General features: G+C 27.6%; 4 protein-coding genes across 11 annotated transcripts; 3 read left to right on the top strand and 1 right to left on the bottom strand.

The window, feature by feature from the left end:
* The first annotated feature begins 398 nt into the window (after positions 1-398).
* LOC111040089 (transmembrane protein 181) lies at positions 399-5,398 on the top strand. Of its 6 annotated transcripts, none has more exons than XM_022323835.1 (13): positions 399-559; positions 1,143-1,310; positions 1,485-1,588; positions 2,583-2,744; positions 3,490-3,589; positions 3,659-3,812; positions 3,905-3,985; positions 4,064-4,163; positions 4,262-4,389; positions 4,465-4,614; positions 4,683-4,785; positions 4,854-5,078; positions 5,162-5,398. In XM_022323835.1, exons 2-13 carry the CDS (start codon positions 1,168-1,170, stop codon positions 5,284-5,286), a joined length of 1,575 nt encoding a protein of 524 aa, XP_022179527.1. In that variant the 5' UTR covers positions 399-559; positions 1,143-1,167; the 3' UTR covers positions 5,287-5,398. The 6 variants fall into 6 exon arrangements, with proteins under 6 accessions (XP_022179527.1, XP_022179525.1, XP_022179530.1 ...); XM_022323833.1 differs by having other exon boundaries at positions 1,123-1,310; XM_022323838.1 differs by having other exon boundaries at positions 399-607.
* A 1,768-nt stretch (positions 5,399-7,166) lies between these two features.
* On the top strand, positions 7,167-13,539 carry LOC111040090 (probable anion transporter 4, chloroplastic). 2 transcript variants are annotated; one of them, XM_022323840.1, is made up of 9 exons: positions 7,167-7,483; positions 7,542-7,739; positions 7,827-7,986; positions 8,059-8,171; positions 9,125-9,265; positions 11,928-12,123; positions 12,878-13,022; positions 13,092-13,206; positions 13,359-13,514. In XM_022323840.1, the coding sequence occupies exons 2-9, from the start codon at positions 7,557-7,559 to the stop codon at positions 13,512-13,514; spliced, it is 1,209 nt and encodes a 402-aa protein (XP_022179532.1). In that variant the 5' UTR covers positions 7,167-7,483; positions 7,542-7,556. The 2 variants fall into 2 exon arrangements, with proteins under 2 accessions (XP_022179532.1, XP_022179533.1); XM_022323841.1 differs by lacking the exon at positions 7,167-7,483 and having other exon boundaries at positions 7,557-7,739; positions 13,359-13,539.
* Positions 13,540-14,148: 609 nt separating this feature from the next.
* Positions 14,149-17,015, top strand: LOC111040097 (fibronectin type 3 and ankyrin repeat domains protein 1-like). Of its 2 annotated transcripts, none has more exons than XM_022323847.1 (6): positions 14,149-14,317; positions 15,433-15,563; positions 15,646-15,782; positions 16,029-16,338; positions 16,397-16,527; positions 16,775-17,015. In XM_022323847.1, the coding sequence occupies exons 1-6, from the start codon at positions 14,306-14,308 to the stop codon at positions 16,918-16,920; spliced, it is 867 nt and encodes a 288-aa protein (XP_022179539.1). In that variant the 5' UTR covers positions 14,149-14,305; the 3' UTR covers positions 16,921-17,015. The 2 variants fall into 2 exon arrangements, with proteins under 2 accessions (XP_022179539.1, XP_022179540.1); XM_022323848.1 differs by lacking the exon at positions 14,149-14,317 and adding an exon at positions 14,596-15,236.
* A 281-nt stretch (positions 17,016-17,296) lies between these two features.
* On the bottom strand, positions 17,297-19,819 carry LOC111040095 (potential E3 ubiquitin-protein ligase ariadne-2). Its single transcript, XM_022323844.1, has 2 exons — positions 19,476-19,819; positions 17,297-18,787 (listed from the first exon to the last, which is right to left on the bottom strand). Exon 2 carries the CDS (start codon positions 18,738-18,740, stop codon positions 17,322-17,324), a length of 1,419 nt encoding a protein of 472 aa, XP_022179536.1. The 5' UTR covers positions 18,741-18,787; positions 19,476-19,819; the 3' UTR covers positions 17,297-17,321.
* Between the last annotated feature and the right edge of the window lie 4,882 nt (positions 19,820-24,701).

The following is a 24,701-nucleotide window of genomic DNA, read 5'->3' as shown; positions in this document are numbered from 1 at the left end:
TAAATTATATGATTTGTCATATCATTCATAGAATTATTTTGTTCAATTAATTTTAGGGGAGCGGGGTAGGTAGATTGATAATTGCTCTAATATCTGTGAATACTATTTTAATCTAAGAAATAGAACAATTATATAATTAATTAATATTAAATATTATAATATCATATAATTCATAACTTCTATAGGTATAGGTATAGGTAGTTACTCGTTAGGGTATATTTTTGTAGGGATCGATCATATCATAACAACATACTTTTATATACTTAATACGCATACACATTTGTCTGAGCGTAAATTTGTATTCTACAATACGTGGCTTTCTCGACGGCGGGGACAGCTCGTTCTGCGGAAAAGAGAAGGGTTGTGAACGGAGGGTTGGATCAATAACAGCTGTTAGCACACACACTATAGACCTTTGAGCGGAAGAGTGTATTTATGCACGAAGCCCGGATGCATGTGTAATACGGCGGACATACGATTGGAGTAAACACATAAAAAATACCCATGGAATCGAGATATACGTCAGTGTAAATCAGTAAAATAGATCAAACGAGTCATGGTGAGTGTTTAGCTATCGTCGAAATCGGAAATTGCTCGGAACCACCGGGTACAGTGTTATAATTGTATTATAATTTATATTTATGTGCTAAGTACTTGTATGAATTCGTCCTGTAATAAAATCAATCACACATCACATTTCATAAAACGTTTCATTACCTAATAATGACTTAATTGTATTGTAAATTGTAATGATGTGCACAGTACAGACATAGCTGGTAAATACTATATATCTATATTTAACTATTATAGAACACTATGGATCTATATCAGAATTTCAATCTATGATCGTTATTAATATGTCTTATACATAATATATAATTAGTTATTATTATTAAGGCTGTGAATTTGTATAGCTAGGTGTACTTCGTTTCCGGTGTATAGTAAAACGTAGTATTTTTCATTTGAATGATGCTTAACGTTGAATTCAATTCTAAAACTTTAATTTCAAGTTTTGGGTAATTTTTTAACATTTTTGCGGATATTAAAGGCTTCGACATTTGCGCATAGTGCATTAAATTCACGGCCTGATTTAATACATTATTATTATTGTTGTAATAATAGCTGGTATAAACATACAACAGGCCAGACGGTTGAGAAATTAATTCGATGGAAAGCTCGGAGACAAGTTACAACTTGCCGACGGGCAGTTGCTCGACAATGGTCAGAAATCTAGTATCTCAATTCAACGACCTGTTCAGTGATTTCAATCGATACATCTCTCCGGCCTACCACCACGACCGATGCGAACGGTAATCTAAAAATCGCAATACGTGATACCCAAATTTTGCATGTATAAATAATAACCTATATTTATATTATATGTATATTTAATATGGTAGTACCTACATTTTACACTGAAGAGTAACTAACATATTAACCATAATAAATATTATTATTAATGTATTATATTTTTACGTTTTCAGATCGGTGCACATGCGTTTGTATTCGATGAACAAACGGGAATTCGTAATGGTGTTCATCGTCCTGTTGACGGCCATGGGACTAGTGTTATTCATTGGATTGACTGGTTAGTTAGTTGCTCCATATTTATGTATAATTAAATAAATACCTGCCTATTATAATAGTCCGAACTCCGAGTCCAGGACTCAATACTTGATTGGTAGAAAATATTAAAATATGCATTTATTATGTTTATATATAATATAATATACATGATTTAATAAGTAGTAATAATAATAGCTCTTATACATTGTTATTTAAATGTACATTTTCCCTTTTCAAACAAAATTTTTTAATATTTCCACATAAATAATAATATTGTATTCGATTAAATTGCACACAAAATGCTAAGTTTCAATTTCATAAGTTAATAATTTAATAATGCATAAGTATAGGTAATACTAAATGTTCTCGCACGTTCTCGCGGGTAAGGCCAAATTAAAAAATGATAGGTAGAGGTAGTTTAGGCACCTTTACCTATATTTGACAGATTTTTATTTGAACATCCATTGAGAATCAATTTTGATAAATGAGTCGTTAAAGTGGAAAAATAATTTTTAAGATATGTATGCAATTATAAATTTAATATAAAATTATTCATATTTGAATTCAATCTATCTATAGGCTATATACTTATATTATAATTTATATAGATATATGTTCGAATCTACTACGTGTTTTACTATTTGGCCAACAATAACCTCACGAATCAACAAAAATAATTATAGGTACTCAGTGGAGGGCTGAAGAGCTCAATTTTGTCGCAACTGCGTCAACTTTTCAAAGGGCCCTATCCAGACTATAGTCCGTGACTATGTCACAGAACTATGTGCTAAGACCCGACCTCTTGGATGTTTCGACCACATTTTATTTACTTCATAACTTTGTTATAAGTAAATATAGAGAAATATGGGAAGGGCGGATGCTTAGTACTTAATTTATTGTTAAAATGCGCCATTTAAAATTTAAGTTCAGTTCGTCACTGATTTTACTTATTGGGGTATTGTTTAAGAATCTTATGTTATTTTACAATCTTTTTTTTTCACAAAAATTCGTTACAGGACCTCCGATTACACTGACGAGTAAAATAAGCGGAGTTGAAGTATTGAAGCACACGAACGGATCTTTGCCACAGGGTCCATTCGTCATGAAAACTCCTAGTCTGTCGGTGTATAATCAACGGTTGTGGTTAATCGCAGTCGTACTGACGGACAACAAAGATGGTAGGTATTATGCACCAACTATCTATTATAGTTTATAAATTTATAATACTATAGACGTACCCCAACTATCCAAGCTCTAAATCATGATAATATTTTGAAAAACTTGGGTACCTATACGGAGTAACAGCCTGCTGGGTGCTGACGTACGTATCTGCGAGTTGCATTATACAAGGATTAGATATTAGGTATTTATTTATTTCCTCCACAAAGCACCTATGCAAACAATTGTTCGAAAATATTTTTCATGCATTTTAAGTCTAAAGGTTAATAATAACCAAAGTTCACTCATTTTAAGGTCAACAAATTCTAACTAATTTTAAATCATAAACTCTACCTATAGTGTATAGGTTAAAATGCTAAATCCCGATAATTAAATAGGTACCTATAATAGATACCAAGTCGGTAGCTAATTGTAATTTTTATATTATAATAGGTTTACTCATTTTTTAAATGTATCTGTGTGACTGTGTATTTCAAATAGGAACCACTTTTTGTATATATAATACCTTTTACGTACCTATTGGCTACTACCCACTTATATTATAATATTTTTTTAATTACATTTAATCTGTATGTGGACATAATCATTATGTCCAAATACAAATTAAAGTAATTTAAAAAATAATTCTACTTTCTCAAAACATTTTTCAACCACAAAAGTTTTATTGTAGGTATTTTTCACATTTTAGAATATAAAAGGTCATTTAGTTAGGTACCTACTCCTTTAATGTTTTAATTTTTATAGATGAGACTTATGATAAAAGTTTTAAGATCAGCATGGCCATCAAGGGAATCACCCCACAGCACAAAACCACTGACATAGTAAAAGTATTTAAAAACAACAGGTAACGAAGAACATAAAAAAAAAATATTTACAAATTTACCAGTAGAACACAATGTTGAATATTTTACAGAACAAGACATTTACTTTGTAAACAACAGATATGTAGCCAAGTGCCTATTGCTCATATTGGCTACATACACTATACTCATTATACGTTTGAGGTAGATTTTTATAATCTAGAATCTTTTCATCAAAAGTACCAAGTAAAAGAAGTCATGTTCTATGTGAGTGGTGATTTTTTGTAAAATTTTAATAAACTCGCCTTGACAGAATTTAAATTGGTAATAATATTAAATTATGATAAATTGTTATGCAGTACAAATCGTACAACCCAGGCTACACCCAAATGGAAATATGGTTCAGGTTGATTTATTTACTCAGCGCCTTTGGAGTACTTGTAAGTATAGTTTTAATAATAACCTAATGAATACTTTCTATGGAAAATGTTCCAATAAAATATGTAACTTGCTTTTAGTGTTGCTTTGCGAATTCACTAAGGAAATTTCCAGTGGTGGATTGGTCGTATGAACAAAAATGGACTGTAGTGTTATTGCCACTGTTAATATTGTTTAATGGTACATAGAATTAAAAACAATTTCAATCAAATTTGATATACATACATGTACATTTTACAATATGTAGAAATTATAGTAATAGTATATTTTGTTTATAGATCCAATTTTTCCTTTGACGCTTCTTACAAGCAATCAACTAATTGGAATGTTAGATGGTGTCTTCCAAATAACATTTATCTGTGCAATTCTATTCTTTTGGCTTTGCATTTATCATGGACTACGTCAAGTATGACAATTTTTTTTAACAAATTAGTAAATAATAATATATTAATATATAATAATTGTTAAATTATGTTTATAGAATGAAAGAAAACCGATTGCATTTTATCTCCCAAAAGCAATTTTAGTAGGTCCATTTTGGATATGTGGTGTTATAATGGCCAAATATCGTCGAATGAATGAATTTGATGATCCAGCATTTAGTTACGAGATTGATTCTAGCGCTTACACTGTAAGGACTATAAAATAATTGTATTATTGAAGTTGAGGCAATATTCAAATGTATTTTATCTGTTATAGAATATCAAGTCGTGTGTAGGTATTTTTGTAATTATATACATAGTGTATCTAGTATGCTTGATCTTGAGAGCATACAGTGATTTGCGTTCAATGCCATATTTTGGTCAGTATTCTAACAACTTAAAAAATAATCTTCAATAAAGATAAGTTAACATGGTATTATTTTCATAGATGCTAGACTGAAATTTGTAACTATTTCAATGGTCATATCACTTATAATATGTTCAACCATAACACATATGCAATATGGGCTTGGATTGATTGAAGACTCATTTGCTGCAGACTTGAACACAGAATATATGACGTCGGCATTATTTATGACCTTTTATGGTATTTGTAATTTCTATGTGTTTACTTTGGCTGCGGTATACTCCCCAACTAAAAAACCAGGATTTGGTAAATTTTATATTAAGTAGTAAAAAAATATTTAATATGCTAAAAATTAATTTGTAATTTATCTTTGATTTATGAATTTGTAGAGTCTTCTGTAACAAAAGATAATCCTGCATTCTCAATGGTCAATGACTCTGAAGAAGATATACCATATGGTTCAGACGAAGAGAGCCACAAGCCACTAAACCCTCCCAACGATGACAGTGATTAATTATTTTCTTATAGTTTATTTGTACATAAACTCTACTTGGTCTTATATAAACTTTTTCAAATTCAATATTTACGTAAAAAAATTACAATTTAAAATATTTGTTTACAAACTATGTTGTTGTAATTTAAACTAATTAATCCCAAACCTAGTAGTTAGTCAAAATAAATAAATATTTCACATATTTATTTATTTTCTAGCATATTATTAATTGAACAATATTTTTCAAACTATCAACTTACTAAGGACTGATTAAGAAATAAGGATACCAAATACCAGTTTAGACTTTAGTTGTTGAGAAAAGTATTTGCCAATGATTTTTCCAAATAAATTAATTTTAATGTAAGTAATTTAGTTGAATTATTAATTTATTTAACTTTATATTAATGAATAAAATGTATATTTTAAATTATTTTAATATTCTTAATATTATCTTTAATATAATGACATATTCTAAAAAGTAAGATCATTCATTGGTAAAATTGTTTATTCTTTTATAATTTATTTAAAGACTCAGATTGTAAAATACTGCAGTTTATTCTCATATTATATTATGTATAACAATATAACATTAACATGTTTTATTAATTAATTTTGTACTTCGACCATTATGAATTAAAAAAAATAAAAATAAAATATTATTTTAAATTTCAATGTCTTTATAGGAATATTAAGAAAGAAATATAATATGTACATACATGTTTTAACAGTTTAAATTAAATATAAAAATAAAAATAAAAATAAGATATTTTTTTTCTTGAAAAATTAAAAAAGGTATTTTGATTGGCAATTTCTTTCAATGACGACTTCAGTATCTTGGTTGGCTTAAAATTATTATATAAATCATCAACATTATCCCGAGTTTGTTCTTACGGAGTTATTGAATATTTGATATTCATATTATTGATGTAGTCAACCATTTAAGTATTTCATTTTTCTTCACTTTCTTCCGAAAAATTAAAATTATTTAACAACCTTGAAATAAAAATTTTACATTTGTATTTAAATATATCATGTTATATGTACCAGAAATACTAAATCTCTTAATTATAATAAATTTAGTAAATTAGCTAAATTCTGTTCTTAGAATAGGAAAAATTCTACTTACATCATAGTACTCTTGTAGGACCCATTTTTATAACCATCTTTGAACCCATCTTTATACCCATCATCGAATCCCATTTGAAACATCACATCAGATTCGATTTCTGTAGACGTAGCTCCTTCTCTAAATGCCGTCTATGAAATCAGGTTTGTTAGTAAATAATTCGACACAAAATGATTTATGTTAATATACCTACCTTTTCAATTGTAGAAATATTTTTTTTCCAATTTCTTTTCATTATTTCTTGTTCATCGTCACTACTAAAATCTGCATTCTCGGACTGACAATTAATAGACATGTCAAGAAGAATAAGAGTAATAATTTGAGGCAAGGATTTCCTATTCAAACGTTTTAACAGTTTTGTTTAAGAAATCAGTAACGACGTTACACTGAACTCGTAATAAGAGAAAAGTATTGAAACCAGGTTTAAATGATGGACTATTGCACTATCTAGATTCTAGTTATATTATCCTCACAAACAAACACAATCTTTAAACATACCAAATTCCAAAGTCAAAACTCAAACCCAAGTACAGACACTGTAAAAATGATGTATATTTCATCACAGACGTGATCGGATCACGGTTAGTGAAATCAGTCTACAATGATATAATTTACAAGAATACACCTGTCCTTATCCACCTTGGAAAGATGGATTTCATGATAATAACTTATGATAACCGTGTCCAAAATACTTGTTCTGTGAAAATACAAATATTTGGATTGATAAGAAGATAATGATAATGCTTATCACTTAATTTTTTTCTTTGTATATATTTTGTATTTATTTTTCATCAATTCATCATCGAAGTTTATGCCTGTGTTATAATATAATACATTTTTACTTGTTATAATTAATAATTATTCATCAAGTTAAGTTCAAGTTTTTATTTATTTTAATTATTGTCTCAATAAAGTGTTCAAAATTATTTGATGTACGATGTAATATTAATATTACGTGGCAATTATTTTAAAACTATGATTTTTAAATTTAAATGTTGTCATTAAAAACAACAACTCTTCACTATGTTTGAAAAATATGGAGACGTGGCTTTCAAAAAGCTAAAATGCATTCCACGTTTTATTAAGAAAAATGTATGATCCGAACAAATTAATACATTGGTTCTTTCGATTAACGTATACTGTTTTTTAGACAACTACATAAGCCATGTCTTCTAAAATGAGTCACACTCATATCGTGGTGCTATGTTCTATTGCAAATTTTATAAATGCGGCTGATCGTGTTATTATGCCTATCGCAATAATACCAATGACTAGTTATTTCAAATGGACAATGCATTGGCAAGGATGGATATTATCAGCATTTGCTTTCGGCTATTTAAGCAGTCAAGTAACTAAAAATATATATATTATAGTCATTAATTAATTAGAAAGTATATACCTATTATAAACAATATCTTTGTTTTTATTTATTCAGGTTTTTGGGGCTTGTGCAGCTAAGAAATTTGGTGGAAAATTAATTTTATTACTGTCTGTTTTTTTATGGTCAATATCAACTGTCGCAACACCATGGGTATCTCACAACACATTTGCTTTGATTTTATGCAGAATAATATCTGGATTTGGTGAAGGATTAGGTAAATCAATTTAAAAAAAACTTATTTTTGAGATGATACAAAATTTTTAAATTTATTTTTAATCAAATTTAGGATTACCAACAATATTTCATATTTTTGCTAACAATATCGCAATAAATGAACGTTCAAGTGCATTTGGTTACTTAGTAGCTGCAGGTTCTGTTGGCCAGACAGTTGCAACTGTGGTAAGTTTATTGCCTATTGATAAAAACCATTTATTTAATATATGATTTTTTCATCAATATTCAAATATTTGTATGCTATGAATTTTATTCAAATTGTTTGGATAATGTATAAAATCTATCCATTTTGGCACATTATCTCTGAATTAAAATACCCAAATTGTGTGATAATGTTTACCTTATCTGGGCATTGTGTACATTATCCACAAAGCTATGAATTAAGTTTAAAAAAAATATATATTTATTAGAATATAGACAATCTGTAATAAGAGTTCAAATTAGCATAAATGCGTAAAAAAAAAGAATTTACATAATATGAAAGCTTGAGGAGAGTGGCTACCCAGCAGTAACATTCAGACATGATATGAATAAAGTAAATAATAATAATAATAACAGTAATAATTATAATTGACAAATATCATTACCTAATCAAAGATTAAAGATTACATAAAATATACATTGAAGTTTAATTTTATAAATTTTAAATTGTCATATTCATTTATGTTATATTTATTTATTTTAATAGGTACTAAAAATATATGTATATTATGTATAATATTATTCATTAAACAGGTGTTAAATAATTAAGAAAAAAAATAAGAAAAATAAATATAATATTAACTAACAATTAATTGAAAATAGATTCAATATGTTTGACCACCGAGTTTGATAAATTAATGAATATTTGTAATTAATACTGTAATAAGTTATGACTAATAATGTATACATTCAAATAATGTTATCTTATCTTATGTTCTATCGTTATTTTATTGCAAATTGTATCCAAAGTATCTTATTTATTCAGTAATAAATAATGTATTAATCACCCAGGTACTGTAAGAAATAAACGTTTGGTATTTATTTTTCATTCTTTACACACTATACATATATGAATCTATAATGATATCAACTGTTACTTGTACATCATATTAATGAAAATAACTTTTCTTTTCTAGATATGTCCACATTTAATGTGGCAAACTAGCTTTTATTTGTTTGGTTCAATTGGTATTGTTTGGTCACTTATATGGATTTCGTTATATTCAGAAAAAGATTGTGAAAATTATGATGAGCTTCCATTAATTGTTATTCCCCAAGTATGTTACACACTTGAATAGTTATGCGCTATATTATCATATACTCATAAATGTACCGGCTATTTCGTTATATATGCTCTACAGCAGATTGCGATCTACTAGTGGTTACAGAATTCTTGTTGTATGCGCTCTACCTCTGGATTACAATGATTGTATTTAATACACGTATTCAGAGGATAGGAACTTGTAGATAACTCTGAGGCTAAAAATTTGTAAGAAATATGTGTGGTACAACTCTTGATATGCTTCCTAAGTATAATATTATATATTAAAAAAACGCCTGCATGTGCTCTCTGTGTCTTACAATTGCGTAACAGCAAATTTTATGTTTAGTAGATCATGTTTACCTCTGTTAGTTTGAAAATTAGTCTAAATTGACTTCTTATACAATTTAAAGGTAAGATTATTATCTAGGGTATCTCATGGGCTTAGTTACTAGTATTTTAAAATTGTTAGTTGTTTGTACATCTTGTTAATACTCATAACTCACTTTAAAATTAAAATATAATTAAAAGCATATCCGATGCCCTAGATAATAATCTACTTTTAAATTTTATAAGAGGTCAATTCACTCTAATTTTTAAACTAACAGAGTGCAAAATTTGATAGGTTACGCACTTGTTAGATGGAGACAACACATGCGGGTGACACCTCCTCTTAATAGAATTTTATACTATCACCTTTTCAAGGGACATGACAAAAATAATTTAATATTTTTTTTTTCTAATTATTAATTATATTTTAAATGAACAAAATTTATAAACACATGTAAATGATAAATGACGAGGCAATGACAGTGCCGTTGATAGTATAATAATTTTTAATAATACTTTAAGCTTTGAGTATATTTAGTTTGTCATTGAAACCACTTTTACATCTTCCACTTAGAATATAATACTATTTAAATACTGCTGTGAAGTGGCAAAAACAGTAGTGTGCATACGCAGTCGCAATGTCGCCAGTAGAGAACATATGACAAAATAGCCGATATACCTATATTACCAAGGCTGGGCAAGTTAACTATTTTTTTTAACTTGTTAACTAAATGTAAGTTAAGTTTAAACTTTAAAATTAAAAGTTACTTTTCTAACTTAGTTTTCAAATCAGTTACTTTTTTATTCTTATACAATTAAAAATGATACCTATTTTTAAGGCTAACAAATATCATAGTAATTTAATAGAGGTATTACAGTTTTAAATAAATTGTTGCTAGTACTTATATACTTTGATACTTTAATCAATGATAAAATCCAATAATAGAATTATTTTTATGTATTTGTTTACCTAATGGTCCACAAAAACAATACTAAATTATCACATGTTCAGTGAAGCCAATTATCTTCTTGAAGAATAAATAAATAAAATAGTTACCAAATTAATTATTATAATATAATTAATTATCTACAATATAAAATATAATTTTATTCAACTGTAATTCAATGAATGCATAAAAATAATAAAATGATAAGTAGAGACCGGATTTGTATGCTTTTACATATTTTTACTGAGAGTAGCAGCTCTGGTTTCAAGGGAGGGGGCGAAGTGGGAGGAGCGATCTGGGCCCCCTATGACTAATTATTATTGTTTGAATATTTTTTTAAATTGTTACTTTTATTTGTTTTTTCAGTATTTAACACATTTTTATGAAAAATTATATTTTTCCAAAAAAGAATATTTATGCATATTTTAAAAGATTATTTTGATGAAATTATAAAGCATAGAAACATCTTATTTTTAAGATTTTAAGCAAATATAAATCTGGCCTCTAATGACAAGTAATAACTAATAATTAATCTATATTAATGAGTGTACTAATGTGTATGGAATACTGAGAAAATAGTTATATTTTTCTTTTCTCAATGATGTGGTTACCTCTTTAACTTGTCTGCTTTTAATATTTAAAATATATTCTGTGAATATGCAACATCATAAACTTATAACTATTATTACAAATTATTATATTTATAAATAATATTTAGGTAATTTATACTTTCGATTATTTTTTTTCTTTTACACAAAATTTTTCTTTTACACAAAATTGAATACCTATTTTAAATCCATGGTCTTAGGAAATCAAATAAATTAACGTGGCAGTATAATTAAAATACTTAATGAAGTGGAATAAATTGAACTTAATTTTAACTTTTTAACTGGTTAATGTCCAGCCTTGTGTATAACCATATAAGGTACTGATATTTGCTGACTGTCTTTCACACTTGAAACTTAAAAACTATTGATTTTGTGTCCATCAGCTCAATGTATGTAGAATGTAGTGAAATTAATATATAACTAAATATTATAGAAATTGATTTTAATTCAGCATGAAGTGTACATGGAATGGTACAGTCTTTATTTTGAAATTTCACTCCTGAATTTCTAAATGTTTGATTTATAAAAGTAATGACTAATTGATTTCATTTCCTCGCAACTCTTAATTAAAGTCTGCTTTTATAGTATTTATCGCTTCTGTATATATGTGAGACTGATGGATGTAAAATGGGTAGCTTTTAATTTGTTACTATGTAGCTCATGCGAAAGATAAGACTATAAAATATTTGTAACCAATCTCCTTATTAACAATAATTTACATTATTATAATTGAATTAATATTTATTACATATTTTACTATTGTATTACATAAAACCTATTATTTTTTATATAGTATTCTAGTATACATTGGAGGAAATTCTTTATATATTGGCCTTTATGGGCCATATATATAGCTCACTTTACAATGAATTGGTCCAACTACCTAATAATGCATTGGCTACCCACGTATTTGCGTTACCTTGGTGCTAATTCACATAGTATTAGTTTGACAGCTGTTCCATATATATTCAATTCGGTGTTTGGTATTGGTAAGCTTTGGTTATTCAAAAAATTATAAGATAGATGTCAAATCAAATCAACTATGAATTAGTGTAAATTTAAATATTTCAATTTTAACTAATTAATATTTCTTTTGGGTACATGTGGTTTATGATTAATGGCCTGGATAAGTTCGTAAAATGTGTTATCTCACCTAAAAATGTACTCACGGAGTTCTCATTATTGTCACTTCTGAGTGAAATTATTGAATAGGCATTACTTTATATTTAAACTTGTCCATATACTTATATGATGTGTACATAATGTCAAAATTATGTATGCATAATGTATGTAACATTTTTTTGATGTTGAACCACCTAGACCAGAGGTTCCTAAGCTTCTTATGGTTTGATCCATTTTGAAAACTTTGGCGACCCACCACATACTATTGTACTAATGTGCAATAACCATTTTTATATTGTTCCAATGATGATTTCTACCCTTAAAATAACTCTAGGTGCGGCAGTATTGTGGTGACACTCAACCATGTCACTGGAGGTATCTAGTGCACTCTTAATATTGCCGATTCATTTATAATGATAAACATTTCAATAATCACATAGACCTTCACTGCATTTAATATGTATACCTAAGTTATGTGCAACATAATTAAATGAAAAAAATTGAAATCTGTATTTGTACATTTTTCAATTTTAAATCTTGAATTTAAAGTAGTTTTAAGTTTCATATAATATAATGTTTTATTCCTTAAAATTCAGTTTTAATAAATTAGCTTAATTATAGTTGCAGGAAATTATGCAGATAAACTAATTGATCGTAGATGGTCAGTTTTAAGTGTTCGACGACTAATGACGACTATAGGTCTTGTAGGTCCAGCAATATTTTTAATTCTATTTTGTACAGTGAATAGCTTAGCAGCAGCAATAATGTAAGGAAGACTTATATTATATTTTATAGTCTATTGATTGCTACAAAATAAAATTATTTTATGTGGTAGATTCATTTCTATATCAATGGGACTATGTGCTTGTAATTCAGCTGGGCATTTAAGTAATCATTCTGATGTGGCTCCTAATCATGCAGGCATTACATTTTCAGTATCTAATACGCTGGTAAATTTGATTTAATATATTGTATATATAAATTATAAATTTTATTTTTAAGAATCATAGTTATCAGTTCAAATTTAATACTTATCATTAACTTGAATATTTATATTTTAAAATAGGTTTATTTAACTTGATTTTTTTTTTAAATATCTTAGGCTACCATACCAGGAATACTATCTGGTCCTCTCACAGCAGAACTTGTGACTGCGTCTCATGGCCGTTGGTTTCCGGTTTTCATATTAGCGGCTGTGTTAAATTTTACTGGCTCAATTATTTATTGTAGTCAAAGTTCAACAACACAAATATTGTAACTAACAAATTTGTAAAAAAAAAAAATTGTATACAGAGTATTTATTTTTGTTAATTCGTTTTAGAGTTACCAATCAAATGAACTATATTTATTGTTTAAATATTATACATATTATTATAAATATTATTTGAGATTATAAATGTTTATTTTTATTAATATTATGTTGTCATTATATTACAAATAATAATTACTACCAAACCTATTGATTAGGATTTATAATATATGAACAAAATGGTCATGTACTGTCCCGTAAATAAATATAAATGTTAGTGGTAATGTGTTGGTGAACGATAGCCATTTGAACTTAATAACCATAGTAATATTCAATACATATTGCTGGTAACACAGCTATAATATTATAAAATTCATAAAAAAGGTCATTGCTGATTGACAATAATCACCGCCCTATTTATTGATAACCAATATATCCGGATTGTTTTAAAAATTTTGATTTTGTTATTGTGTAGCAAGCATTGTAAGTTATATTTTTTTAATTAAACACAAATATAAAATTAGAATGAACATTCATCATCCTAAATATTTACTGTTTTACCATTTTATGCAAGTAAGTGATTAATGATTACAACAACCGTGGTTGCTAAGGGAACAAACGAGTAGTATACTCATACCCACGGTCTTAGAAGATATCTTCTAAGGCCGTGCTAGTACCTGCATATAAATTATTATTTCTATATTATAGATTTGTGTAAGTGCTTAACTCGTTTTATAAGAAAATGAATATTTGTCATTAAAAAGTATTACACTTCAAGTTTATTTTTGCAAAGGAATAATATGGTATTTAAGGTGAGTACATAGGGAAGCCCCCAAAAACATGTTATAATGTGGTATAATTTGGGTGCATGTAGACAAATAGGTTTACTTTGACTTTTAAATAAATATAGTTCACACTTCTGCTGTTAATAACTAATTAACTACCTTCTAATTTAATTAAATTTGTAGGTAGCATCAAAATTCTCAGACAAATATTTTTCAGAATATTATATTAGGTATGTATACCCATTGGCTTATTACCAGTGGCAGATGTAGGTTTTTTATGGTGGGTGCTATGTTGATAATAAAGCTCTTTGTGCACCTACTTATGAACAACAGGTTAAAAACCAGTGTAACCTGTTTTTTGATAGAAGTCTACGATTAGTTCTATGTGATACCTGATATCTAAGTAATGTTATAGTAAACAAAAGTTTAATAATATGCAGAATGGTGAGCTCTAAGCACCCCCTCTCCCTAAACACCGCTAAAATCTATTTTTCCAAAAAGCGTTTACCTGCCATAAATATGATATGATAGCCTGCATTTATATTATTATGGAAGGTAGTCTAATAGATATTTACTTTCAACGGGCTTAACATTTTTATAGACATCATTCTAATATTTTTTCACAATATTTTAAAGTGAAGTGTAACATGAACACAACTATTTTTAAAGAATTACAGAGCATATGTAGTCAACTTGAACAGGCCTCTTCTAATCCATTTTTCCAACATAACAATTATCAATGAAAATCTGAAAATGTAATTTAAATTTTGGATAAAACATTTGCACAAAAAGTATAGACTAAATAATTATATTACGGCTCTAATTTTAATGCAGTTGCAAAATAGAAATGAATTATTACATTAATATAGCTATATATATTATTGATTACAAATTAAATTGTTGAATTGTATAAATGATTTAGTTGTCAACAGTAGTAAATTGTTTGGTAAGTTATTTGACTACAATAAGTTATATTATATTTTAATTATATGATCAAGCTTGCTTTTTCTTTTCTTTATTTTACTTAAAAATAAAATTTCCAGTAAGAAATAAATTTTTATTTTTAATACACCGATTGGGGGCCTATATACACATTTGGGGACGATGTGGAATGATCACTTTACATATGAAATATTTTATAGTTGAGTTTGAAGTTGTCAGATATTGATCGTCGATCAGTTAATTTAGAATGGAACAGGCCACACGATGTTCTAAAACCCCTATTTGAATTAGTAATGAATGAAAACAATGAAAACTGTGTGGTTTTATACAGGTACAAATTCTTATTATACTTTAAAAACGTGATTTATCTAGTATGGTCATATCTAATTGGTTATAAAATAAATATTTTTCAGAGGATTTCACAACTATTTTTGTGTTAAAAACTTATCTGGTGGCCACAATTACAAATTTAAGCTGCAGGCGGAGTCACCTAATGCAAGCTCGAAGAATACTGTGATTGGGATAGCCACAGTCAGTTGTACTACAAAAAGTAGGATATAATTTCATTTTGATTGTAAAATATTGTAATACAAACGCACTAATGCCGATGTAGGCTTTCTTCTCACGTGCACTGAAAGGTTATCTTTAACTAAACTAAAAAATTTACAATTTAAGCAATTTATAACTCATTTTTTCATAAGATATACCTATATGAGACTAGTACTAAGTCTTTTTTCAAGTTAAATTTGTACTACAGACTTAAATTTCATCTAATTTATTATATTATGTTATTTAGATGAGTGTCCCAGTATCACCGCATTTCACCACAGTGCTTATCAAAATTTACCATTACTCTTTCGGGAATTCTTAGACACAAGAGCTCACGATATTAACATTTACAATGAGCTGGGTGAGAGTGGTCTGTCCAAAGCCTGTGCAGCTGGCCATAACGATATGGTACTAACTCTGTTGCAATACGGAGCAAATGTGAACTTACCAAACATGTTCACCAGAATTACCCCGCTGATGACTGCTGCTTACCATGGACATGATGATATAATAAGAATATTGGCTCGCAATGATGCTGATGCTACTTTAAAAGATATGTACGTATGGCTCATCAATAATAGCAATATTTTATATTATATTTATTGTTTTATTTAGAAATTCAAAAACAGCACTTCATTATGCAGTCGACGGTTCTCATAATGATGCTGTTCATATGCTTCTGGAAGGAAATTGGGGCGATGTAAATTCTGTAGACTCTAAAGGTTGGACTCCATTAATGAGAGCAGGTAACTTTACTTATGTTATAAAAATATTAATAAATCAATTATCAATTGAAAATAAATTTTTTGTAAAAAATCATTTTTTTTAAATCTTAGTCGATTGTCTTAATTAGTTGTTATATTTATTATAAGTACTGATATAATAATATATGTAATATAAACATTTCAAAAGTTGATATAGATAAATCTTACAATGAATATTTTAATACAATGCTATATTGTAATTTTAGATAAATATATTTTTGTTTTTTAGTATTAATGTTTACCAATTTGGATGTGATCAAGACCCTTATTTCATATGGTTCAGATTTAAGTATTAAAGATAAAAATGGTCAAGACATTTGGCAGTTGGCTCATTTATCAAATAATTGGAAAGCTCTAAAAATATTACCAGATTGAGTTAGTTAAGTTTTTTAATGATTTATTATAAGAATGAAAAAATATGTTACTTTTACTTAATAATTTTTAACATCCAATGTATTAGATTTTTGAACACTAAATTTATCAACAATAATCAATTTAAGTATTATTAATCAATAATATTATAAAAGAATACTTATTAGTTAATATTTATACAATAATAGCATATAATAATATGAATAAATTATATTACCAAATATTTAAAATTAATTTATTTTACATATTATTTAAATACTTCCAAGTTATTATTTAATTAAAAGAATCTTAATATACATATACAGAAGTTTCTTAAAATAATGAAAAAAAAATGTACTTATTTATAAAAAAAAATATATTTAGGATAATTTTACAATTGAATAATAAAACTTAAAATTATTTAGTTAAATGTGGAAAAAATCTTGAAGCATAGTAGCTCTTCGTTTCTCGGCAATATCCATCTGATTTTCTAGATCACCTCTATCAGTAGTTTCTGCTCTTTCTATCTTCCATGATAAATTTTCAATTTCAGCTTCCAGTTTGGCTTGTTGATATTCAAATAGTTCTTTCTTTGGTCCATTATCCATATAATATGCATACGGATAAGTATACTGAAGAGTATATCGGCATTTGGCTAGTAAAGTTGCAGAATCCAACAGATACTGCCAGTCAATCCATGTACCTTTACTTGTCATCACTTTACTATTTATCCTTTCTTTGATTTTATCAAGCGTTTGTTTTTCCAATTGCAAACTTTTAGAATGATTTTCCCAACGTTCATAGTAATGGAGATATTTTTTTAATGCTTCGCGAGCTCTAGCGGACTCCGAACCATTCTGAGGGTTTTCTCTATACTTAGAACAATCATAATACTCAGTGCCATGTGCTTTCCAATCTCCCATACACATCCAGCAAAAATCAAATTTACAACTTAGACATTGCATATGATTGCAGCCACCATTTTTTTCAATAAAAATATTACATTTAGGACAGTCTTTGGTGTTAGCTGCGATGTAATTTGATGTTTCACTATCATCTGCACATTTCGTAATCCATTTTTTAATGGTGGCACAATCTGTAGGCGCATGATAATCGTTTCCGCATTTGAAACAAAATGAAGTTTCACATTGTGTACATATAGCTTTTTTGGCAAGAGATTCTTTAGATTTAATTACTGCTGTGCAGTTAGCCCCTGGACAAAAGCGTAATAATGGATGTGATTTAATATACTCACGGAATGCAAAATGTTGGTATTTTTTTCTTAAAATTGGTTTATTAACTTTCGATAAAACTATTTCTTCTGGGACTAGTAATTCGCAGTTTAATGCCATACAGGATAGTTCTGTGCTTACACCTTGTTTTATTTTGTTTTCAAAATGACAACACCAACAGTTATCACAATAACAATGTCCACAAGCCAAACTAGTAATTCCCAATCCTTCAGCTACTGGCCCCACACAGACTGGACAGACAAATTTATCTCTTTTAGTTTTAACAGTTACTGGCTGTAATGTTTTCATTCTGGATGCGACAAAAAGCTTATCGGCGTCTTCATTATACTTCCATAATACTTCTTGAACAGCCCATTTGTTTTCATACAGCAAAACTTTGGACATTGATGGTGTTACATGTATACTGGTACACAACTGTTCAACAAGTTCATTCAAAAACTTTTCAACCTCGTCAACAGAGAGGCATTGAACCGGAAAATATTCAGCATCAGGATTGTGTGGTGGACTCATTACATCACGATCAGCATTGTAATAATCTTCATAGTCATCCTGATCTGAATACTCCATATCCTCATCATCATATTCAGACATGGTTTCTTCTAAAAATTGTTGTATAAAATATTTATTCCACTTGATACCTATAAAAAGATAGTAACAATAAAAATCAAATCTATAATGTTATAACAATTACTAATAATAATAGGTACATTAAATATTAATTTTAACATCTATTATTTAATACCTAATCAATAATTTATATTATGTATGTATTTTAAAAAGGTTCTAAACACCTACTCAGGACTATAATGATTGATACTATCAGTATTTAAACCAATAAGGTAGGTGTATTGTATTTTTTAAATTCTCAAATGATAGTATATACAAAACTGTATGAATCAATAAATTATAGAGATAACTCAGTAACTATAAAAATATTATACTAGCCATCAGATCTCCTTGATATTTATTTATGAAAAGTACTTATAGATGTTTAAAACAATTATAGATAATGTTAAATTTAATTGCCTTTCTAATTTTATTAATATGAGATAAAATATTTTTAGTTTAATAGAATAATTCATCAAATGTATAATAATGTACCTACCTACTCTAAACTTGCCTAATATATTAAAATAAAAAAATGTAATTGAATAACTATATTTTTAATAATTAACTTTAAAAACAATTTTTTTTGGTAGGTATACAAATACAATTCTGTGTGTTTCCTTAATATCTAGGTTTTGAAAAGTACAAACTATCATCATTTTTCACTGAATACTGAACACTACAATATCACGGTAATAAAATATAATAGACAACACTTACGGTGGTTTTGGCATATATAATTATGTAATTATATGATGTAGGAACAATGGTGTTTAGGATGAAGACGATTATAAGTAGCACGATAATCAAAATTGTATCTATAATTGTAATTCGACTTAAATCTGAAACCAGAAGGAGTTCACTCTTCACTGATACACGACTTTACATAATGATAATAGTAATTGTTTATATCAAACATCAATTATATGATAAAATTAATATGTTTGTAACTACGAGAACACAAAGTTTGGATGACTTTAGTTTCAACTTTCAATCCTAATTCCTATTGTATACTGTTACAGTGTAGTGTGTACAATTACAATACTACCATATTATAGTAATAATTACTATTCACACGATCAGTGATAAGATGCACTTGAGAAAAAAAAACATAACAAAAAATAGCCCATATATATTGGTCATTTATCAGCGCTCAAAATGATAAGAACATAATGTCAACTTTTTTTTGTTCTCCATGATAATATCTGAAATATGACCATTGAGTACCCAACTGACCGAGTTCCGACTACCGAACGTGAACTTACAGACGTATTTATACAAATATTAAATACCTACTTGTGTATAAAACTCTAAAGTAGTAGGTTCAAAATTATACTCTTCTCGAGAGCTATGGTTTTTAGGTTCTCGCATAACCTACTAGGATATCACACTTTTTATACTATTTGTATCTTTTTTTATCCCTCTGACCCACAAATAACAAAGTAAATATTGAGCCAAATTTTTATAAAGGCTAAATAAAAAATAAAAATAAAAAAAAAGACAAAGTAAATAGAACCGTCACTGGATCCAACCCTATGTTATAACCATTATTTTTTTTTGCTTGATGGGATTTTAAGGCTTTTGGTGTTATAGAACAAAGATTAATTTAATTTAAATTATATTTTTATATTTTCATATTTTATTATATAATATTATAATTTATAACGTATTTATACTCTACCCCCCTCTCCTAAATATTTTTCTGGCAACAGCCTTGATTTTCATATTTTATTATATAATATAACATATTTATACTCTAAACCTCCCCCCCTAAATATTTTTCTGACTATGGTCTTGTATAGGTATAACTATTTTTCAATTTTTATGAGTAAACAAAAACTATTATATTAATTTAATTGTTCGGTCTGCTGGACAAACATGTGCCGAACTATAGTCTTGTTTCACCACTTGCTCCTTGTATTGTTGCCGCCAGGTCATCAGTAAAGGAAAATAATTTATATTACATTTTGTTTTATTTTAAATATACGTTAAAGGGTTCTCGTACAAGCATTAAAGTTATTTGAAAGAATAGAAACAAAAATTCCAATTCTAACACGGGAAATAGTAAAAAACGCTTTTTTAAATTATTACAACTCTGAAGATCAAATTGAAATCCTTAGAGAACATTTTTAGAAACGATCTAGAAAAGGTAGACGAAAATATGCAAGACTAAGTATTAAATGTCCTATCAGAATGTAATAGGGTGGACAAAAATATGCAGGAAAAACAAATTATTAAATTTATTTTAAAAGGATTACCCCATGAAATATTTTGGAAAATTGAATCTAAAGATAATGATACCGTAGATAAAAATTACGCAAAACTTAGAAATGTTTGAAATTAATCAAACGATGAGATTAAAGAATGCTAACTCCGAATTACAAAGACTAATCAAAGAAAAAGAAATCTTAAAAACTAAAATGCAACATTACATAATTAACCATATTACAAGTCAGCCTAATAATGAACAGAACGTAGATTCAGCAATGAAAAATGAAATAAATGAGTTAAAAGAATTGGTAAAATTAATGAATGCCTCATGCCTGTGTGGTTTATTGAACATGTGTGTTCACGCTTAGAGGTACCACTAAATATCTCAGTTCGATGATCTTGTACTGAAATGGGGTTTTCGCTGAATGACAGATAGTACTTAAATACACATTTTTAGATAAATTTAAAATTTTTAACATTTTCGATACGCGCATGCGCGATACAACTTACTTTTTTTTTAAATGGTAACACCAATATTTTTTACATATTCGGATACAGAATTTTTTTCTAAAAAATTTATATATAAAAAATATTTTTCTAATCACAAAATTGGCATTTGAAATTTAACGATGAAATTTAATATTTACGAGTAATTTATTTTTGATAAAATTCAAAACAAAATTCAACTTATTGTTACTTATTACTAGTTATTAGAATCCAATATTGTTAAATACCTGTTTAGTGTTTGCACACAGATAAGATATAAATAAACACTTTTTTATCGAAATTTACCTACTTAAGAAGTTCCATCACTGCTTGGCCTCTTCACCCAAGCCCTCTGTCTGAACTGATGTAAATAATTTAATTTAATTAACCTATTGTTTGTTATTTTGTTATTTTATCTTTTCTAAAATTCTTAGATCACTTGTTCTTATTGTAAAACTGTAAAAGATTATTTTACAGATTGAAAATTTCTCTAGATTAAAAAAAAAACTTACCCTCATTTTTTTCATTCATTCTTCTGAAATAAGATAGCTAATTGAAGGTAATGAAAACTATAAAATTGTACACATTTTGAATTTGAAATCAAGGTTTATTTATTTGCAATTAAGTTCTATAGTTCTATCTGATAAATTGTTCGAAGTTTCCACCTTGATGTTCCAAACATGATTCCGTCTTATCTGTGTGCATACAGGTATTTAACAATATTGGATACTAATAACTACTAATAAGTAACAATAAGTTGAATGATTTAAAGAGACAAGGGTAATAATTAATAAACAATTCAAAAGGTACAAATGAAAGATTTAAATTGTGTATTTATGCCTGTACTCTGTATGCCACTGTATTTTGTACCTTGTAGTCTCTTTTTTCCTGTTTAACCGACAACACCTTGTAGTTTGTCGACTTCTGTTCATCATTTAGACCTTTCCTTATAAGTCTATGGTTCATCATAACTTATAACTTTTAACCCTTAATACACGCGCTGGTCTACTTTGTACACCAATATTTTTGTTTATCTTGTTTTATTTTTATTTTGGTTTATATTTGTTTTCAGTTATTATCCTAATTTAACCTTTCCTTATCTAATATGTAATAGTTACTAATCCATTTCAGTCGCCAATTCGTCATTCGATGTTTGTAGCTGCATAAACAAGCTCTGTATTAAATTATTTTTTGTTTCGGTGAACCGAATACTCTGCACGGGTAATAATGTAAACAATTTGTACGTCTTATATTAGCTGCCATTTATTTTTCTAATATTTAATTATTATATAATAATTATATTATTATTATTAATTTAGATCAAAACTTACGCCAAATATAAAAATTATTCGATAGTAAGATATTATTACTTTAAGCAATTTTAATAGAGTAATAACAAAATGTTTTTCTTTTATACGTTAGGTATAATAATTTAATTTAAAACAATATTTAGTAGTACTGTGTTCTTTTTTAAGTAAATATACATACAATACGACATAGTTTTCTGAATAAACCAAATTGGTGTATAAAATACACCGCGCTTGTAATAATTGAAAAAAAACTGAGCTTGTAGTTATGGGTTAAATTAATGTCCAGAGTAACTGTAGTAATTAGTAATTATTACTTATGAGTCATTAGTTTTTATCATTAGTTATTAAATTAAATTATTATAAGACACGAGAGTCGAGAATGGAGTAAGGGTGACCGCACACTGGTAAAGCAAAATTGACTGAAGAAATGTAAGTCATATTTAGTCATTTTGCTTTAGTCATAATAACGCATTGTTGTCACTCACTAGATAAAACATAGTCAAATCAAAGTATATCAAGTAGTCCTCAAAATGTCACCCGACGAGGAGACGTTGCTATTCCTATTTTATGGTTTCTTTTAAGAGAAATTGAACAGGAAGAAAATAAAAAAAAACTTTGGGTTCATCCTTTGAACTTGAAATGAACTGAAAATAATACAATTAAATGTTTTATTCATGAACTTCGAAATTACGAATGTAAATTTAGAAATTTTACACGAATGAGTACCGACACGTTTGATTATATTCTAGAAATACTTAACGATGATATTCGAAAACCTGATACTAATTTCAGAAAAAGTATCATTCCAGAAGAGAAATTATTGGTGACATTGAGGTAAGTTAATAACAAATTCTAAATAATTAGATATTAGATTCTGAGCGGAGCATAGCGAAATAATGTATTGATTTTACAATGATGTGTTTAAAAAAAAAAAATCGTTTATCTTATGTTTATATCGATTTATCATTGAATTAAATTATAACATATCCATTACAACGACAACTACTTGACAACTACTGAACAGCAGAGTGGTACCCACTTGTCCAACTTTTTTACATTTTCATTTTTTCGCTCCACTCAGAAGTATAGCAGGTAGTATAAAAATAATTCTTTTAGACTTGCGAATTCTTTTGAACGTATTACTTTTTATTGTTATAATATTATTATAATAAAATAAGTTAACACTTAATACAGTTATACTTAATTATACTTAATTTTTAACAATATAAAAATGATAATTTATTTTACTGAAAAATCAACTGTATTAATGCAAAATATAAGAACTTGAACTATCCGACGAGGAGAAATCTGGAGAACTCGCAATGTACTGAATAGCATTAAATTGCTGCGGTTAATGATTTGCATTTAAATGATAAATGAGGAAATATATTAGAATGTGGCGCATTATTGTATCTTGGCGTTTCATACGACGTTTCTTGGATGTCGAGAAGCTGATCAATGGTATTTAATACAATTTTTTTGAATTGACGTTGATTTTTATCATTTAATTTTAAATACTTTAAATAATACTTAAAAAAAAAGAAAGTTCAGGTGTATCCTCATTAATTTTTTTTGGTTGAGTTCTTGTCTTTAGAAATTCCAATATCGGTTCCACCACTCTTTCACTGGGTAACATTTTTCGGTTTGTTCTTGGTTTTTTAAATAATGGTTCATTACTAGATTTTTCATTTTCTGCATCTTCAGTAACTATTGTTTGTGAAATCACTTCTTGGTCAACTGTTTCTAAATTTTGTTCAGCATCTGACCACATAGGTTCTTCAACGAAACTATCGTTTTCTAAGTTATCTATATGCAATGGCGCAACTAGACAATTTCGAGTCCAAAAATCATACCAATCATTGGTGTTTATACGTAGGTATAGTTTATAGTATAATTTAAAATTATATTATGTAATACACAATTTAAATATACTACTTAC

This window comes from Myzus persicae, unplaced genomic scaffold (assembly GCF_001856785.1).
Source record: "Myzus persicae strain clone G006 unplaced genomic scaffold, MPER_G0061.0, whole genome shotgun sequence".
In the NCBI taxonomy this organism is placed as follows: Eukaryota; Metazoa; Arthropoda; class Insecta; order Hemiptera; family Aphididae; genus Myzus; species Myzus persicae.
The sequence above is the reverse complement of the archived record's forward strand: the minus strand, read 5'-3'. Positions and strand labels throughout refer to the sequence as shown.

Bases quoted from the DNA above. Each gene is read 5' to 3' on its own strand.
- LOC111040095 (XM_022323844.1), bottom strand. From the start codon at position 18,740: ATGTCTGAATATGATGATGAGGATATGGAGTATTCAGATCAGGATGAC.
- LOC111040097 (XM_022323847.1), top strand. The intron at 15,783-16,028 runs GTAGGATATAAT...TATGTTATTTAG, and splicing joins AGTCAGTTGTACTACAAAAA to ATGAGTGTCCCAGTATCACC. The intron at 16,339-16,396 runs GTACGTATGGCT...TGTTTTATTTAG, and splicing joins GATGCTACTTTAAAAGATAT to AAATTCAAAAACAGCACTTC.
- LOC111040089 (XM_022323835.1), top strand. From the start codon at position 1,168: ATGGAAAGCTCGGAGACAAGTTACAACTTGCCGACGGGCAGTTGCTCG. The intron at 1,589-2,582 runs GTTAGTTAGTTG...AATTCGTTACAG, and splicing joins GTTATTCATTGGATTGACTG to GACCTCCGATTACACTGACG. The intron at 3,590-3,658 runs GTAACGAAGAAC...AATATTTTACAG, and splicing joins AAAGTATTTAAAAACAACAG to AACAAGACATTTACTTTGTA.
- LOC111040090 (XM_022323841.1), top strand. From the start codon at position 7,557: ATGTCTTCTAAAATGAGTCACACTCATATCGTGGTGCTATGTTCTATT. The intron at 7,987-8,058 runs GTAAATCAATTT...AATCAAATTTAG, and splicing joins TGGATTTGGTGAAGGATTAG to GATTACCAACAATATTTCAT. The intron at 13,207-13,358 runs GTAAATTTGATT...TAAATATCTTAG, and splicing joins TTTCAGTATCTAATACGCTG to GCTACCATACCAGGAATACT.